Source organism: Branchiostoma lanceolatum, chromosome 1 (genome assembly GCF_035083965.1).
Source record: "Branchiostoma lanceolatum isolate klBraLanc5 chromosome 1, klBraLanc5.hap2, whole genome shotgun sequence".
NCBI lineage: Eukaryota > Metazoa > Chordata > Leptocardii > Amphioxiformes > Branchiostomatidae > Branchiostoma > Branchiostoma lanceolatum.
The window spans coordinates 19,461,142-19,477,858 of NC_089722.1; the positions used below are offsets into that span (position 1 = coordinate 19,461,142).

At 43.4% G+C, this 16,717-nt stretch overlaps 1 protein-coding gene across 1 annotated transcript in view; it reads right to left on the minus strand.

The window, feature by feature from the left end:
• Positions 1-16,144, minus strand: part of LOC136439762 (insulin-like growth factor-binding protein complex acid labile subunit) — a 20,273-nt gene extending 4,129 nt beyond the window's left edge. Inside the window, exons 1-7 of the mRNA XM_066435332.1 lie at positions 15,757-16,144; positions 6,093-6,258; positions 4,824-4,897; positions 2,673-2,859; positions 1,408-2,136; positions 937-1,083; positions 1-487 (exon numbers count right to left, since the gene is read on the minus strand). The exon at positions 1-487 is cut by the window's left edge and continues 201 nt beyond it. Coding sequence (XP_066291429.1) covers positions 1-487; positions 937-1,083; positions 1,408-2,136; positions 2,673-2,859; positions 4,824-4,897; positions 6,093-6,238 — 1,770 coding nt within the window. The 5' untranslated portion in view covers positions 6,239-6,258; positions 15,757-16,144. The remainder of the gene's footprint in view (positions 488-936; positions 1,084-1,407; positions 2,137-2,672; positions 2,860-4,823; positions 4,898-6,092; positions 6,259-15,756) is intronic.
• Positions 16,145-16,717: the final 573 nt, after the last annotated feature.

The following is a 16,717-nucleotide window of genomic DNA, read 5'->3' on the forward strand; positions in this document are numbered from 1 at the left end:
GTCCGCCAATGACAGACGAGATAGCTTCACCGGTGAGTTCAGGGGCGAAAAGTACGTGATGTCGTTCCCATCAAGAAGCAACTCTCTCAGATAGAGATGCTTGTCAAACAGGTTCATGTCAAACTCCCTCATGCCGTTTCCGCGCAGATTCAGACTTCTGAGGTAAGGTAGGTCGTAGAACGCGATTCTCGTTATGTTTGAAATGTCGTTATTTTCCAGATTGATGTCCCGGATGTTCATCAGCCCCATGAAATCATGGCCGCCGATGTTGCTAATCTTGTTACCGGCCATGTTGACACTCACCAAGCTTTTAAGCCTCATGACAGCCATGTGAGGGATTTTGGCAAGTTTGTTATGCTGGAGGTAGAGATTATGAAGAGTCAGCATTTTTCGAAACGCCTCCGGGTGAATCATTTCGATGTTGTTGAAGGAGAGGTCAAGTGTCTTCAGGTAAGGAAGGCCATAGAAGGCGGATGGACGCAGGTACCTGCATGTGCATAACAAAAACCAAATCGTTACGCTGAGAAATTAGAATATAACAAACTCTCAGCCAGTCAGAGAATCGCTGAAATATTTCCTTTAGGTAAAGCCGATTCCCTTATTGGATGACTACCGGTCAGAGGCCACGCTCAAAAAAAGTAGAAACCTCAGGCCGGTTTAGCTTAACTTCCCCAAGGTATATTATTGTTGTATAGGCCACGGACTAGGCTCTGTGTAGGAGAATGGAAAACTCACCCAGTTATATCTCATGTGTATGTATATCCATTGATACATGTAACAACTACCTTCCAACTACTTTCCTCAGGCCACCTGGATGTAGATATGGGTATATTGTTCTCTGTACGTGGCATTTTTAAATTAAGTAATGAACAACTTGAATGCAGCCCCTCGTCGTCCTTCTCAGTCAAAAAGTCAAGTAAAAAAAACTATACCTACCTGATCTGGTTGTTGTTGAGGTACAACCACATGACTTTGGACATGTGTAGGATGAACCCAAGCTGGAAAGCACCGCCTTCCAGGTCCTGTATGCGGTTATTCTCCAGATGAAGCTCGTGCAGGCTGGTCATGCCGTAGAACATGTTCCTTGAAAACAAAGTTTAACTTATATTGTGTACAATCGAGACTCGCCCAAGGGCAATGAAATCGAGAAATAGCCATGAAATCCGACCATAACATTAACAGAGAGTATAACGTATAAGACAGCAACGTATAAGTAGCAAATGGATGTATAGGCTCCGATGCTGATGCATTCCAAAGTTCTGCATTTTCTTTTGTATCAATGTAAGAGGTTGTGTCTTAAGTTATCACGCACAAAGTATGAAGAAAAAGTTTTATGATCTTTTCACCCTTCATAAACGTTTGAAGAACCATTGTGAAGTCATAATGTCATCCGCAAAAAAAACTCACTTGTAAAGGTAAGCAATCTGATTGTGCGATAGATCCAAGAGCTGCAGTGCCGTCAGGTCCCGGAAGGCGTCTCTTGTTATGGTGCTGATGTCGTTCCGGGCGAGGCTGAGGTCCTTCAGGTGCGGCAGGTTTTTGAAGAGGCTCCCGCGTACAGCTGTTATCCTGTTGTCCGTTAGGTGTAACACAGACAGGTTCTGCAGACCGGAGAAGAACGTTTCGTCTATGAGAGAGATTTGATTGACAGACAGATCCACGGTTGTCAAGGTCGGGACTGTCGAGTTCAAAGAACCGTTCAAGGTCATGATCTCGTTCGACCGGAGAGAGAGGATTCCCACCCTCTCTAGTCCGAGAAGGTTGTGGGACGCCACCTGGCGGAATTCATTGTCATCAGCGTACAGTTCCATGACAGAACTCAGGCCCGTGAACATTCCATCTGGAATGTCCCTGAGACGATTGCTGGAAATGTTGAAGTAGCGAAGGTTATGGAGAGGTTGGAAGATGTTCGGAGGGATGGTGTTGATATCGTTGTCGTTCAGATAGAGCTCGACTATGGAGGTCACGGGTTCAAAGACCCCAACCGGAAGTGACGCCAGATGATTGCGAGATATGTCAATGACTTGGAGACTGTAGAGGCCCCGGAAGGAGTCGGTGGAAACGCTGCGGATGTTGTTGTCGCTGAGGTCCAGGATGTACAGATGTACCAGGTCCTTGAAATCGTTGTCATTGATTCTATTGAAAAAAAAAACACCATCATAGAAAAAGATGATGGCTAACAAAGTCAGGACTGAAATGTAGATTTGTTTCAAACAGTTTCATTGCATTTTACAATTGTGTTAATATTTAGACTAGAATAGTCACATACTATATTGATATCCATTGTCCGTCCTTTCATGTTACATGTACTTGCCTACGAGCAAGAACTTGCAATAAACTTATTGTCATCAATCTTTTTGTCTCCATTTAACACATCATACAACGTCTCCAATTATCTTCCCTCAGTCTCAAGTAGAAACTAGTTAGAATCTACGAGGACTACTAGGTCCCGGGTTGATTTTAACTCTGAGTTTAAAAAAATCCGGGGCCCGGCCGTGCCCACAAATAGCCCGATAGCCACAGGGTTTCCCATGGGGCCACGCAGGGGTCACGAGAAAGTGAAAAAAACAGCCCGTAAACTACCCGGCGGGCCCCCTTTTTCCAATTGTGACCATACCATTACGTGAAACCAACCGGTTATACAAAAACAAACAAACAAACAAGAGACTTACGCATCGATCTCGTTGCCCTCAATGTCCAGATGAAATAACATCCCGAGCCGCTGGAAGGCGCCCTGGAAGATAGTCGAGATGGCTCTGTTGTTAACGCTTCTCTTCCTGACGGAGAACACAAGAGGCATGTCTCCCATGTACCCCGGTTCGCCGGTACGGTCGCCTCGCAGAATCAGGTAGTTCAGGTCTGGAAGGTGTTTCATTATTGTAGATTAGTATTAGAAATCCTGTCGGTGTCATTATATGAACGTTAACATGTATTTTGTATCTATATGCCTGTGCTTAGCCCGTGATAGGGCATGAATGTACAATAAAGTATATTATTATTCATTATGCACACATATGGTCTTACTACCGTTATGTAACGGGAAATAACCATTGAATCTACGATTAAAGTGAATGTTGTCAGGGGTCTTTCCACTAGATCACTGACCTGCCAAAATTCGTGTGACCGTTTGCTTGATGATTGGAATGTGGTGCACGGTGTAAAAGAACGATGTAAAAGACAACGAAACACACAAAACTTGAAAATATTCCTTCTTTGCCCATGGAATTTGTGTAACGATCCGTCAAATTTTGGTCGCCTAACGGTCGCAGTCCCCGGTGAAAAGAAGGGGGGTAACCATTGAGCTAGTAGCAAATCGTACAATTCAACTTTGCCATTAGCTATCATGGTAAAAGTTGATTGTTTCAAAGCAAAGCGATGCTGGTAACTCGGAATTCATCCTACAAAACCTCTTCGGGTCAGGTCGGTCAGAGGTGTGTGTAACCTACGCTGGCTACATCTCTACCCCTAATTGAAACAGGTTTTACTGCTTGCCAGAACCTTTTTGTGTTATTGGGGCCGCGACCAATATCGGTCAATATCGGTCACAAATAAAAACATATAGCTTGTAAATGAGAGGGTGCGACAGCCTGTACGAAGGGTCGTCATTATAATGATTACATACAGTCGGACCATCAGACAGCCAGATGTACCACTTAACGATGATGACTCTCAACAGCCGGTGTTAAGCAAAATTTCTGCCCCTGCCAAATGAATGCTACAACGCTGTTAGGGGGTCTCTAGTATAACTGGGGTGAGAGAAATGTGCCACACTCTTGTAGCGCTAGCGTGGTAATTTTTAAAGCAGAAGTCTGATCGGAATTTGGAATCAGGGGTCGCGTTGTGGAGGCTTACTCGACACTAACCCCTAAACCACTAGCCCTAACCCCTAAACCTATCCCCAACCCTAACCCTACATGTAACTCCACGCACGCGTACTACCTCGCGGAGCAGAAATCTGGCGGAGAAGAAATTTGCGTGACCACATTCCGTCCCCTCTCACTGATAACTAATTTAGCTTGTACCATGTTTACCATTTTAGCCGTCTCTTTGTCTGACAGGAAATGTTGAAATTTTACGCCCGAAGGCCTGAGACTGCATCGTTATCTTACAGTCGTGCATTTAAGACACAGGAAATACCGAAGACAAAGACAACAACCGTGCGTGCAGCGATAAGGAGTTGGCATCAAAAAAGCAAGGAAGTTGCGAAAATGTAAGCCTAGCTTGAGGCAATGGATCAAAGGGAATATTTGAGAAAAGTCAATTGACCCGGCCCGATTTAAACACGCGTTTTTGAATCGACATGGAGTCGACTTAGGACTGTGCAAGGAGAACCTACATTGTAGTTCACTCAAGTAGCGTTTTCTAGTAGGAAAACTCCACACTTGAGCAGCCCAAAGCTCCTCATACACAGCCCCGAGTCGACTCCGAAAACTTTTGTGTAAATCGAGCCATTAATTGTTATCATAACTACAGCATAGTGACAGGCGACCCTATATAATAGTCACTTATCTTTCGGGATTGATATACATGTAGATGGTTCTAGCCGAGGTCTTGTCATTTGTGGCCTAAATTCAACATTCAGAAATGTATTTTGCTTTGTTCAAATGGAATTGCGTGCCATTTCTACCGGAAAAGCCACTTCTTTTGACACCTTTATACATCTAAACATCATTGTCCCAAGAGGGCCCAAGCAAGAGAGTATTGTCTCTGTATTTTGCTGTCCGAGCACCCTGCGGACTCCTGAAAATGATTTCATGAACTCTTCAAGACTGCATCACGCGAAGATAAAAATTTAAGACGATTGTGATTGTTCACCCGTGTACCTGTTGGAAGCTTGAGAGGAATGGTTTTCCTGGACCAACAGCCCATCGCTTTGCTCCCGTCCGGCCAGCTATACCTGTCAGAGAGATCGTTTGAATCATTATAAAATGATGATATTAATTGAGAGCACAACAATTGAACAAGGTACAGTACAGACTATGGCATCTACTGGTACATAACTACAGTACCTTAAGGCTAATCTACCTAATACAAGAGTGTGTAGTATTGGATGAGAATGAGGTTTTATAGTGCTCCTTCATTTTATGCCAACAAAACGCACTACAAAAGAACAATAACAGAGTAGGACATTGAACATAGAGAGTCTAACTGTTATGCACGATTTGAAGCTGCTTGATGAAAAGTTTTCAGAAGGACACGTAAAAATGCGCAAAGCAACAGTTACTCGTGTAACTGGTAGATTTTTTTTATACTTTTCAGGTAGCATCCACTACCTTTCTTCGGTGTATGAAGTAATATCGGTCATACCTGAAACGTTGTATCGTTTCCAAAATCCGTCCAGTTGCTTGAGTAACTGTTACCTTGCGTATCTTGTTCCATGGATGTCTAACCATCGACGTCAAATAAATGCTTCAATTTACACGAATCCAACATACGGACAAATAGCCAAAAGAACTACGTACAATGTTCAGGCCTCTATGTCATACTTACTCTCCAAGCAGAGGAGGGGTTCCGGCTGGTTTTTGACGTGTTTCTAGGCGTTTTTGTCGGGCTTTCTACTTTGTCATGTTTTTTTTTTTTTGTATAGCCAACCCACATATACAAAAAAAAACATAACAAAGTAGAAATCCCGACAAAAACGCCTAGAAACACGTCAAAAACCAGCCGAAACCCCTCCTCTGCTTGGAGAGTACAATGTATGTCATACTAGCGTAATTAGGAGGAATAAAAAAAGACAAGACAAGAAATAAAATAGATATCAGTGAATATAAAAAAAGAACATTCAGAGTATTTTTCACACATTGTATGTTTACTTAATAAATGGTAAACGCTGACATAGTAAAATAGTTGGATTTGCATGTAACATCTACTAACATAATTCCATCAGGGTACATAATTCCGCCACCCTGAAAAGATACGTCCAAACAGATCTCCGACCAAACATTCCCCAGTATAATGCAATCCTGTATATTCAAACTGTGCGTATCTTGGGGGTGCTGCACTAAAGACCTCTCCAAAACACTGTTTTTCAAGGTGGCGGATTTATGTAACCCGGCGGATTAAGGTTAACTTTAGTAGAACAAAAGACTTACTTGAACATGTACACCTTGAGCGGCCATGACGGCGGTTCGATCCTTGAGACCGTCACACACTCGCACTGGTCCGGACAGAAGATGTAGCCGCCATATACCTGAATCAGCACGGTCGCCAGGAGAACTAGTATCTTCAGAACCGCCATGTTCCCGTCTCTCTGTGATTCTGTACCAACAAACCCTGCCGTTAATGGGGACCCTCAATTAGCCTGGAAATCATACCATCGGGAGCTCCCCGCTATCTCTGAGGCCCTAGGAGTGGTGCCCGCCCGCCCAGACAGATTAGCCCACTCGGGGTGGGTTTACAGGATTGGCTTATTAAGTTCGCTCTTTTACGGAGAGACGATAACTCTATATGCCAGCTAAGAAGAGAAGCTGACAGAAACGGATCAATGTAGCAGACTGGGCCCGGTAAAACACACCTAAGCCGATCCGTAGAGACTGGTGACCAGGCTAGGACCCTGTAGATCTGTGAGATAGACATATCGCTTCCGTTAATGTACCCGGGGGACTAATCGATGCGATACGATCAGGACAAAGCCTTTAAAAGAACTACTATGCTAATTAATGTATTACATGGAACAGAATATCAATCCTTTGCTAATGTCAGAAAAGTTATTGGGCAGAGTACTGTAAACGCATTTAAGTTCGCGCAGTTTTTATTTCGCACTAAGGAAAAAATAGAGTGGTCACGGTGGTTCTAATTTCGCGGCAGTGTTATAGTCACATACTGCTACAGTATTGCAGAAAACTGTTCGCGGTGGTTATAAGTTCGCGGTAAAACGGTTGCCGCGAAAACCGCGAACATAGAACCTCCGCGAACATTTCTGTATTTACATTCTGCATTTTCCGTCTAGTACTTCGAATTCATTGAGAACTGAAGACCGTCTCAAAATCAATCGTGTTCATAATAAGTCCATTTTACTGTAGGTTGTAGTTTATATAGTAAGGGTGGAAATATTCTTTTTAATCATATCATAGGGACGTACTTTGAATCTATGTCTAGTATTGAAAAAATCCTTTTCCTTATGCGTTTTGACAGTACTATATTAAACAAACCTATATTTTCAACCCTTGTCCTGCTGCATTTACAGAGCAAAAATATACTCCCACTGCTGGAGTGCCCAGACACCTTTGAAACAAAGGGTACTAGTTTGATATTGCTGATCTTTAGTCACTTCACTTTACAGCAACCGCGCAGGTGCAACGGACGCATTCTAGAAATACCCTCAACCCGACAATTGCCAGGGCTCGCATACAGAACAAGCATGTGCAACCCGACAATTGTCGGGCTCAGCAGGACTAGGGTTCTAAGATCACTGACAAAGAGAAGAAAAGAAGCCGAACCTATGTATTGGAGTAGTTTTATATCAATGTTTTAAATCAGTATTAGGATGTCCTGTCAGTGTCAATATGTACTATACTTTACTACGACTTTTGTATCTGTATGCCTGTACTTAGCTTTATAGGGCATGAATGTACAATACAAATGTTAATTTTTTAATCCAGTATCCTATTGATTGTGTGTACGTATTGATTGTATTTTTCATGGGTTGGCCCTTAAAGAATAGCCATTCGCTAGTTGGGCAACCCTGGCCGTTTATATATCAACGTGTTCATACCGAACCAATAAATGAATAAAATGAAATGTACAATAGACGTTATCGATAAATCAATTATCATATACATCAGACAACAGCACTGGTGCTTCGGATGGCTTAGGAACAATTTGGATATGTGACAAGCCTATGAACCGGTGCAATGGCCTAGTTGGTAGAGTGTTCGCCTTGCACACACGGTAGGTCGTGAGTTCGATCCCCGGCCGGGTCATACCAAAGACTTTAGAAATGGTACATACTGCTTTCTCGATCTCTGCTTAGCACTCAGGGAAAGAGTATGGAAGTTAAACATACACATCACTACCAGCGGACTAGCCCCCTGCTGTAGAGACTTGCACAAATGTGTGGCCCAAGGGCCATAGACAAGAAGATTGGCGCCACCCCTATGCGTCTTATCAAGACGCCCGGGTCACTTTGACATGTATATGATGACAACGGGCTTTTATCGACGAAACAACTCAATTTCATTACTTCCGGATCCGCTCCTGTACATTATTGAGTAGTTTTTATGACTTGGTGACCCGGACACATGAGGGGCACTCGGTTATGTTATAGGTCAGTCCGTTTTATAACTACAACAAGAGTCCGTAGGACACGAACCTCCATGAAGTAATTATGGCGTTTATCGTGTGGGCTACGGTGTTTTGTACCCTCTTACACATGAGGGGCACTCGGTTATGTTATAGGTCAGTCCGTTTTATAACTATAACAAGAGTTCGTAGGACACAAACCTCCGTGAAGTAATTATAGTATTTTTCGTATGGGCTAAGGTGTTTAAAGTTAATTGTTAAAATTAAAGTAAACCAGGCGTCTTGATAAGACGCATAGGGGTGGCGTCCATCTCCATTTCTGTAGCCCTTGGGCCACACACATTGTGCAAGTCACTACAGCAGGGGGCTAGTCCGCTGGTATTGGTGTGTTTAACTACCATACTCTTTCTCAAAAGTATGTGCTAAGTTGAGCTGAAGTTTTTAACACGTCAACAAGTTAAGATCAACCAAGGACCCGGTCACAAATAGGCGCCGTGAGCTAATCATGAGAACAGCAAGAGGTACCCTTCTGTGCATAGCATAAGTGTGGCCAAGATCCCCCATGCAGACCCTTTACAAAGTTTCCAGCCGACTTCTATGGTAGGCTCGGTGTGAACCTTTGAAGATAACGAAGATAGGACGCTTTAAACAAGGAGCCGTAACCGTGTAAGAGGTAGCTTAAAGGGTTAAAGTCGCCATCAAATATGCTCCTTTTCTCTCTTTGGGACTTAGTACATTCCAGAATAGCTTACCTAACCTGATTTCGGTGTAGGTCTTAACATGTGAAATTTGCAGATAGGAGGGGACAAACAGATGTTGACATGCATTTCAGCTCTCTTCGGGTATTTATAGTCCATTTTGTTTCTTGCCTATTACAATTAGTAATTTATTTCCTGTTCAGGAAAAAAAACGATTTAGGTACATTGGAGTTTTGTTTTACAGAACCAGTAATGTCTCTCACCTGCTTACGTTTCGATGCTTGTCAAACAGCTTTCTCAGAGCCTCTGACTGGAGTGCTGCTTCTCGCCGCTATAAGTAGCCTGCGTTTCTTTAAGCAGCACTCCAATCAGAAGCTCTGAGGAAGGTGTCTGATAGGCATCGAAGCGCAAGCAGGTGAGACACATTACTGGTTGTGTAAAAGAAAACTTCAACATCCTATGTTCGATATGATCTACCAACCTGATGAAATTATTTTTGGAAGGTTTTAAAGAACTTTAAAATTAACTTAAAGGATAAACTACATTTTAGAAAACGCCCGAGCTAACATCAGGTGGGCATGGAGGTATGAATTGACCCGCTAAGCTCTAAAAAGTCTGTATGTAAACCATACTCGAGAAATCCCTGTCTAGTTTTTTGTTTCGTAAACACTACAGATGAGAGACATAGTGTTGATCTACCACTTACCTCCTAAGTTAGCGGAAAAGAATCCTGAGAATTCTACTTACAAATGGCTTTGCTCGGAGGGGTTGAGTGGGTGAATAATGAAATGGTGAAATCGTGATATCATCATGCTATCATGTATAGACAAATGTGAAAAACTAGGACACAGAATTATGTTATACGTAGTTACATCCGCAATCCAAGACACACCCTCATTCAACAAGTCATATCATTGTGTACTCCTAGACCTCGAAACCACCAATGCAGTTCTGGGATTTTTTTCGGCTTTTGGGGCTTTTATGATCAAATATTAAAACTACTTCTTGAAAAGTCATACTTTTGTATGAGAAAAAAAGGGAATAAGAAACGATGTTTCTTGCAACCAATACTAACTATCTTCTATCGCCACTGTGGATAGAATAAGCATACAATCCTTTGACAAGGATGATATGATCATGCTTACTATGATTTGTAAGTTGTGTCTAATTGCTTTAATGGGCATTGTTCCTAGGGGTCGGAAAAGGCTGTAGGACAATGACAGAAGCTAATTTCCTCGCTAGCGGAGGATTAACGGTCAGGGCGGTGTAAAGTGCTGATTTCCCGGCGGAGTGATAGCCTCATGCCAACTGATTTCATTCACCAATAGGACAGGTGTCGGACACAGCTATGATTCTAAACACAACGCTACATGATCGTGCTTTGCATGGTTCATGTACTAGTACCTCTAAATACAGGGATGTGCTGTAGTTCAACCGGTAGCAGCCTCACAGTTGAGCTCGGCTGGTTCCAATTAGATGGTAACTGGGAGACCCCGATTTAAATCCTTGGAAGGGCTGCATCCGTCTTTCGGATGGGACGTTAATGGGGGTTCCGTGTTCGCGGAAGTGCCTCGAGCACGTTAAAGACTAACAATCTCTTCCTGTAAAAATATGCCCTGCTACTGAAACAGCAAGGTAACTTGGTGCCCTATGTGCACTAAAGCCCTACAAAGGTATAAACGACCCTTCGAATACGTTACTGTACATGCGTGAGTTTTATCTCCGTTAACCTAGACAAACAAGTAATACACCAGGACATGCAAATTCCCCCTATGCCAAAAGATAGATAGATCAAGAGGTTCTGGGTTCGATTCCTGGCGTTCCTGGCTAGACATTGTGTCATTGAGAAAGGCACTTTACATGACTATCCTCACTCCACCCAGGTGTAAAAATGGGTACCTGACTTTGGTTGGGGAGATTAAAGGCGGCCGGGAAGGAGAGGGTTGGTCTCCGCCCTCCAAAACCGCGCCCATAACACAGTAGATAACAACCCACTGCCCCTACGGCATTAAAAAGGCTATGGGACTACTTTAACCTACCTTTTAAATTTCAGTTTGACTTTAAGCAAGCATCTCTTTAAAAGAATATGTACACAAACTCGCGTGTAAATCCTGCAAGCGACTTTTGGGATGTTCCCGAGTGTCCGGCCTACACAAGCAAACACAACACCACAAAGGGCCGCAAACAACTTAATGGACTACTCATAGGTATGTCTGACCTACCGGGGAAACGACAACACGCAGATCACCTGTTTAGATAACGTCGTGATAAGAAGACACTTATCATCGCCTTGTAGTGGGCTATTGCCTCGGGCGATTGTCGTCTAGAGTAGGATATAGGTAAACACAACATGGAATGGCTTATCCCGGTCAGTTCGAGGTGACCTCACAGCCTTTTGGATAGGCGGAGGCGTGATGACAGGGTGTTCGGCCCAGAACCCAGAGGTCCTGGGTTCGAATCTGGGCCCCCCTGGCTTGTTCCGTTGACGTTGTGCCCTTGGGGACGGCACTTTACACGAATTTCCTCACTTGACTTAAGTGAAAATGCATGAGTATCTAGCTTCGGTTAGGGACGTCCCTAGGATAGAACGTTAAATTGGGGTTTCATGTTTGAGGAGAGCAACACCTCGAGCAAGTAAATGAGAACCCACCACACTAATTGAAAAGAGTAGGGGGTCCTTCTCGACGTGAGTGCGTGGATCAAATAGATCTGTCCAGATATGCAGCTTGTACTCCTCAATACAAACCTGGTGTGTTACCGAGTATGGAATGAAATAGATTTACAAATACATACAAACAAACAAAACCTTGTCACAGTCAACGTTGAGATTGAACCAGGGCAAAAAAATCTCTCTATTTTTTTTACAAAGGTGGCGAGACATTCTTTAGTGTTGTTGTGTTGAATAATTTCGGGGCTGTCTGTCTCTACAACTGCAATCATGGTGTATCTCAATCTCTAATTATGTTCACTCCCTTCCGTTAGATATGATTAAACCTTGCTGATAACGGAGATTAAATCGAGCTAACATTACATCATCTGACCTGTTTTCTGAGGAACTTAGAAGTAAGGATCCGGAGACAGATACAGATATCGTGGGACCACAGGGTTAAGAAGACGGAGTCTTAGTAGAAAATAAAGAGGCATAGAATAAAGAACATATCTTTCTTGTGTGATTTTCTGACAAGGTGAAAAAAGGGGATTCAGATCGGCTTATCTTTCATTGCTCGTTATCATTTTCCTTAGCATAATGATGTATTGATGTATATGCTATGTTTGCAAACTTGCTACTTTGCCGAGGTCATAGAAACAGCATACAATGCCGGCCGTCGGACAACACAAAGAAGGCTTATTTTCACACAGTCGTGGTTTTCAATCTTTGGAAATCGGCTAGTTTTTCGGCATCAAATACGGTATGATAACAACTAGCTCAGGCTGCCGTAAACAAGGAAATCCTTTGTTCTAGTCTGTCGCATCTTCACACCCCGTAGACGTGACCACACACATATAGGCTCGGCTCAAAATGTGCATCATACCCAGCCCAAGGTCACCGATTGACCAAACGTTCTACGTCCAGCGCACCTAGTGAGAACCCCCACCAGTGTAGCTAATTACGCTCCATGTGATCAACGAACCCAAACACGATATAATCCATGTTGATTTCCGATAAAGATCTTTAAACTAAACTAATGTTACGGTATTCTTTTTCTCATTTCTTGATAACACGTGCCATATGGCAGTGTTGAGAAGCCTAGTGCCAGAAAACTGACCAAAATGAGTCCTAGAATTTAGCACCGATGTAGGACATGCGATAAACATTTAAACTAGTTCGGTCAGGAAGTTTTAAAACGGCCATGTTTTCAACAGTTGTGCTGCACTTCTGTCCAAAAATCTGTCAGCGACTTTTTGATAGTACAAGCCTTCATTTATAATTTCTTGAAAACACATTCCTTATGACAGTCTGCACTAGTACAAGTATAGTGCCAGAAACCTACCCGACATGAGACCTAGAATTCAACACGAGATAAACATTTAAAATAACTCTGTCAGGAAATTTTAAAACGGCCATGTTTTCAACAGTTGTGCTGTACTTCTGTCCAAAGATCTGTCAGCGGCTTTTAGTACGAATCTTCATTTTTACATGGCCGCGGTAGTTGAGGAATGCACAGTATGTGTTGTGCCGGAATTTTGGCGCCAAAAACAGGTGTGATCGGATGTCATCCTCAGGGCTTCTGCCATATGCACAGACACGGGAATCATGGCAGCTGGTTTTAGCTGACAACACTTAAGCCTAGGTTACACATAGCCGAACATGGCCTCCCGAGTCTTCCCCGACCATGGTTGGAGTGATTCGGGAGTGATTCGGGAGCTAGCTCGGTTGGCGTTCGGCCGAGTTGGCTGGCGTTCGGCTGAGTCGGCTGGTGTTCGGCTGCGTCAGCCGAATGTTTTGAGAATTTCAAAACATTCGGCTCTGGACGGAGGGTCTGAAATGGGTCTGCTGGTGTTCGGCAGGTGTTCGGCGCGGTCGGCTAGTGCTCGGCTGTTATTCGGGATTGAGTCAGTAGTAAGATTAGAACCTTAACCACGCCAGAAACACTACTGACTTACTCCCAACTAGTTTCCAACCTACCCATAACTCACCCCAAGGCCGTAGACAAAACTCTGCTAACTAATTCGCAACCAAGTGACTACTATCGGAACGTGGGCGAATCACCCCCGACCTTCACACGACCAAAAACAAAGAAGAACACTAAAAGCAGTATTAAAGCTAACCATGATCCGAATTCGATCTCTCGGTGATGTTAACAACATAATAGAATGGATTATCTTAATTAAAACCGAAAATGACCCCTCTTTTGAAAGTCGCTGAATATGTCCATTTAAATTCGTGAGAGGGTCTGCAATCGGTCGGGGTTTAGTCAGGAGAGATTCGGCAGTCTATGGCTAGAGGTCGGGACGGTTGGGAGTAAGCTAGAAAGCATTCGGGGCCCATTCGGGAGTAATTCGTGTACTGGTTAGGAGATGATCGGCGCATCTTCGGCGCATGTTCGGCGCCAAAGATAGGCGTGGCCCAAAAACTGGTCAGAATGCTCCCGAACTACCGCCGACCTGAGTCGGCTAGCGTTCGGGAGCCATGTTCGGCTATGTGTAACCTAGGCTTTAAAGGCAACCAAAAGCAAAATTATGGCCCAAAAAATGGAAATAAAAAATGCTGAAATCTTCATAGTAGTGACATTTACTAGCACTATTAAGCACATTTGCGTAATAACTTCACTCTTTGAGTATCTTACCGCGCAAAAACGATCCGTACAATGATCCCCTAATTAGTTTTGCGAGCCTACAAAAAACCCTGCGACTATTTTCACATTGCACTGACGTCATATTTTTGCATCATGGATGTCGCTATACATTGTGATAGTGTTGTTTGAACTATAGAATGACAAAATGAATTGTCTTTCCAAATCGGGCCCTGATATTGCTTGGCCACTAGGTTTCCTTTAAAATACGGCACAGACTGTTTTTTTTTCTCCTTAGTTCTCACTTAGTGCTTATGAGAAAGAGAATGGGAGTTGAACACACACCACTACCAGTGGACTAGCCCCATACGGTAGTGGCCTGTGTGGCCGTATACCTGTATGGCCGTACGGACTTTGGCAAAGGTGTGGGGAGGATGTTAACACTGGAAGAGTGCAAATCTACTTTCTGGCAGCCTTTATTCAGCTGAAATTTCCCCTATCATTCAAAGGCGCAAATATGTTTGGGATCCATATTTCCCTACATAAATGCCGTACAATAAAAGCCACTTCTTCCTTACACCAAAACGTACCGTCAAAAATAATTTCATCATGGCTTTTACAGTCATTTATTTCACAAACAAAACAAAACAGACAGACAAAAAGATCGGGAAGAAATTCCTCACTTATTCATATAAAAATAAAACAAATTGGATACATGTGCAAATCCCATTTCTATCGTCAGAGGACCATAAAGTATCTCCAATGTGTATCAAATACAGGCACGTTCTGCCTCCACACCAAGAACAAACATGAGGCTTTAAACAGCGCTGAAGAGCATTCCTTTAAGCTAAATTACTTAAAGATCCACTAGAATTTCTTTTTATCAGTGCTCAAACGACTACAGAATTAGTTTAGGAAAAAAAAACTCGTGTACTTATATATTCATTTCTTTGTTTAGCGTCTGTTGCCAAAATGTTAATTTTGTGTAGCTGTGGCTCTATAAAAGAAGAACCGATGTTTGTATGTTTGTGTTCCACTACACGCTAACGAGTGGTTTTGTTTACATCTAAACAAAGCTAGTAAATACATCAACAACCCATCCACGACTAGATGAAAGTGTCCCGGGATTGGAAGGTTATTTTTGGTATATCCGCTCTATTTAGACACTTCAAAATGACCGTCTAAACATATTACGTTACGTCCACTTTAAGTAGTCGTATGTAGGACCACTGAAGAGACAATCTTCGTAAGTATCTTTATTACGATGGCTGTTGGGTAGTGTCTAGCAACGGAGACAACAAATATATATACACACGGTGAAATCTCCCCAGTTCTCACCCAGCCTTTGCCCCAAATAAATTCAATCACTCCTTTTAATAGAACACAATCCGCTTAAAAAGCTTGGATGATTTTAGCTGCATCTATTCTTGAAGGCACTACTGTTAGCAGTGCCATGCCATGAGTTGTAACGTTACACATTCATCATTGGAATTAAAACAAAGGTCATGGCACTATGGCTAGTAGTATTAACATCACGATTTCAAAGGCAACTTATTGCCAATTGAAAAGAACGTGTTTCTTACCTGTTAAGTCTCTGTCGGGTCGGTGTCGAGAATGAAAGACCCTGTCCTGTTTGCTCGGGAGTTGATGTACCCAATATTTATCGAAGGCTTCTCGGATCTCACTCTTGTCTGACCGCCAAAGAGTCTCTCGGTACAAACCCAACTTGCGTTGTTAACGCATCAGTGGTAATGGGGAGGGGCGATACACAAACTGAGAAATCCCCTAGATAGTTCCCTCTTAGACCATTCGGCGCATTCAATAGAACTGTCTTTCAAAAGGATTGGTGGGAATCGAAGCGAGGAATTGTCCTCAAAAACCACTGTACTGCGCTCGTTTTTCTTTCGCCTCAAGCAAGACCTCCGTGGTGGACATGTTTTATGCATGATTAGATACAACAACGACGGGGCAGCCTGCTCTATGTCATCGGACTAATTGGAAGTTTTAATCACGAGCTAGATTAGACGGTGTGTGACCGCCTGTCATTTTCGGAGTGCCAACAGTGGTTCACTGGAGAATAGAGTAGCCTCCCTTGCAGGCCTCCCGGGCAGGCGGCACCGACGTTTATCTTTGGGGGGAGCGCCGATTCGCGATTTTCAACTCATCGGGCCATGGTCTTTTGCTGGGAAACCCTGTAGGCATATAGGTGGCAATACGGGTTCCCCAGCAATACGGGTTCCCCAGAAAAAGACCCTGGCCCGATAAGTTGAAAATCGCGTATCAGCCCCCCCATCCCAAATAAACGTCGTCGCCGCCCGGTAGGCCTGCAAAGGAGGCTAAGAATAGAGGCCGGTAGCAATTTCGTCCTATCAGGAGTTCTGCCAATAGGGAATGACCGTGGTAGAAACAGTGAAATACAATCATTGAATGTCACTACCTGTGGCGCCCCAAAAACATCACGGTAGGAAGATTAGATGGAATTTTCTATCATCCTCAAGTGACAGGGTTGTGAACAGCCTGTCTAAATCGATTTCTGCGGACGTT